This window comes from Nanorana parkeri, unplaced genomic scaffold (assembly GCF_000935625.1).
Source record: "Nanorana parkeri isolate BGI_ZX_2015 unplaced genomic scaffold, ASM93562v1 scaffold7624, whole genome shotgun sequence".
Taxonomy (NCBI): domain Eukaryota; kingdom Metazoa; phylum Chordata; class Amphibia; order Anura; family Dicroglossidae; genus Nanorana; species Nanorana parkeri.
In genome coordinates, this window is record NW_017313702.1 from 1 (window position 1) to 1,530 (window position 1,530).

The 1,530-nt window shown below is 54.5% G+C and overlaps 1 protein-coding gene across 1 annotated transcript; it reads left to right on the forward strand.

Annotated features, from left to right (window-relative positions):
• Window positions 1-1,002: 1,002 nt before the first annotated feature.
• Window positions 1,003-1,448, forward strand: LOC108804237 (DNA demethylase ALKBH1-like; the record flags this gene model as incomplete). The annotated part of the gene is made up of 2 exons (XM_018575983.1): window positions 1,003-1,104; window positions 1,255-1,448. Coding segments are annotated over exons 1-2 (278 nt in total), but the record flags the coding sequence as incomplete, so codon positions are not given.
• Window positions 1,449-1,530: the final 82 nt, after the last annotated feature.

The window sequence follows — 1,530 nt, forward strand, 5'->3', positions numbered from 1 at the left end:
GTCACCAGAGCTCCTCCCCACATATCACCCGTGTCACCAGACCCCTCCCCACATATCACCCGTGTCACCAGAGCTCCTCCCCACATATCACCCGTGTCACCAGAGCTCCTCCCCACATATCACCCGTGTCACCAGACCCCTCCCCACATATCACCCGTGTCACCAGAGCTCCTCCCCACATATCACCCGTGTCACCAGAGCTCCTCCCCACATAACAAGAAGTGTACTAGGCTCCATTCACACCTGTATATTTAGGTGCATTTAGGGATTCCTGCGCACGCATGTAATGACACGTGATATGTTTACACGCGGTTAGGAATCCATCCCTCTCCCTGGACGCAATGATCGTGTTTTCTAACCGCATGTAATCAGATCACGTTCCGCCAGTCAGCGCTGAAGGATCGGAGCGGGAATCCCTGCGGGGAGCTGTGAGTGACAGTCACCGCTCTCTGCAGGGAGATGATGGAGAAGTGAGCGAGCGCCGGTATGTGTCTCTCAGTCTCATTGTCACACGTCGCCCCGAACTATGAGGAGGAAATCCCTGACCTCATAGTTCTCCGTTAAAGTTTGAAATTTGGCGAGTGGCCCTCGAGGGAATTGAGCCCGAGACCCCCGCCTCATGTCATACCCTGGAAGAGGTCTCGGCACTCGGGGAAGATCTGTAAATAAAAGGTGAATGTCCTCCTTCCCCTCTCTGGGCCCTCCATGGTGTCACCGCGCTCACCGTTTTCGTAGAAAACAATGAGAATCCGGCGATCAGAACATCCGCTAAAAAGTGATTTGAAGTGTTTACCCAATTCTGCCGACAAATCAAATCTATGACCCCTCACAGTGTGCGCCCCCCCCCCCATGGGGTCACCACTCTTCAGAACAATGATCATCCCAATCATAGAATAAGGCTCTGTGCGGGGAGAGAGTGTCTTCTGATGTGTCACATGACTCTGACCCCCAAATCCCATCTGTCCTCACATCAACCATCACTGAGTCTCATGACTTTTTACCTCTCGATTTAGGAATAAAATGGCGCAGAAACGTCGGGAGAAAACGCTGCTGGAGAAGCTGCGCTGGGTGACGCTCGGCTTCCACTACAACTGGGACACCAAGGTAATAACTGGAAGTGGGCGGAGTCAGGAACACCTGGCCTGCACATTGTCATAGCTCAGCCATTGGTGTTCCCGTCTCCTCCGTCGGTGAGAGCGGCCATGTTGGGTGCAGCGGGATGAGTGTCTGTCTCTCCCTTGTCTCCCGTCATAGAAATACTACAAGGAGACGTTCACCCCGTTCCCGCCGGACCTGGCCGAGCTCTCCCGCTGTGTGGCCCTCGCCTGCGGCTTTCCCAAATTCAAAGCCGAAGCCGGAATCCTCAACTATTACCACATGGACTCCTCGCTGGGGATCCACGCAGATGAGTCGGAGCCGGACCACCGGAGCCCCCTGCTGTCCTTCAGGTGAGTGTGCGGCTTGTACACTGCTGTCTGCTCTGTCATATCATTGTGGGAGGGGCAGAGACACAAACTACTGGAGATCTCA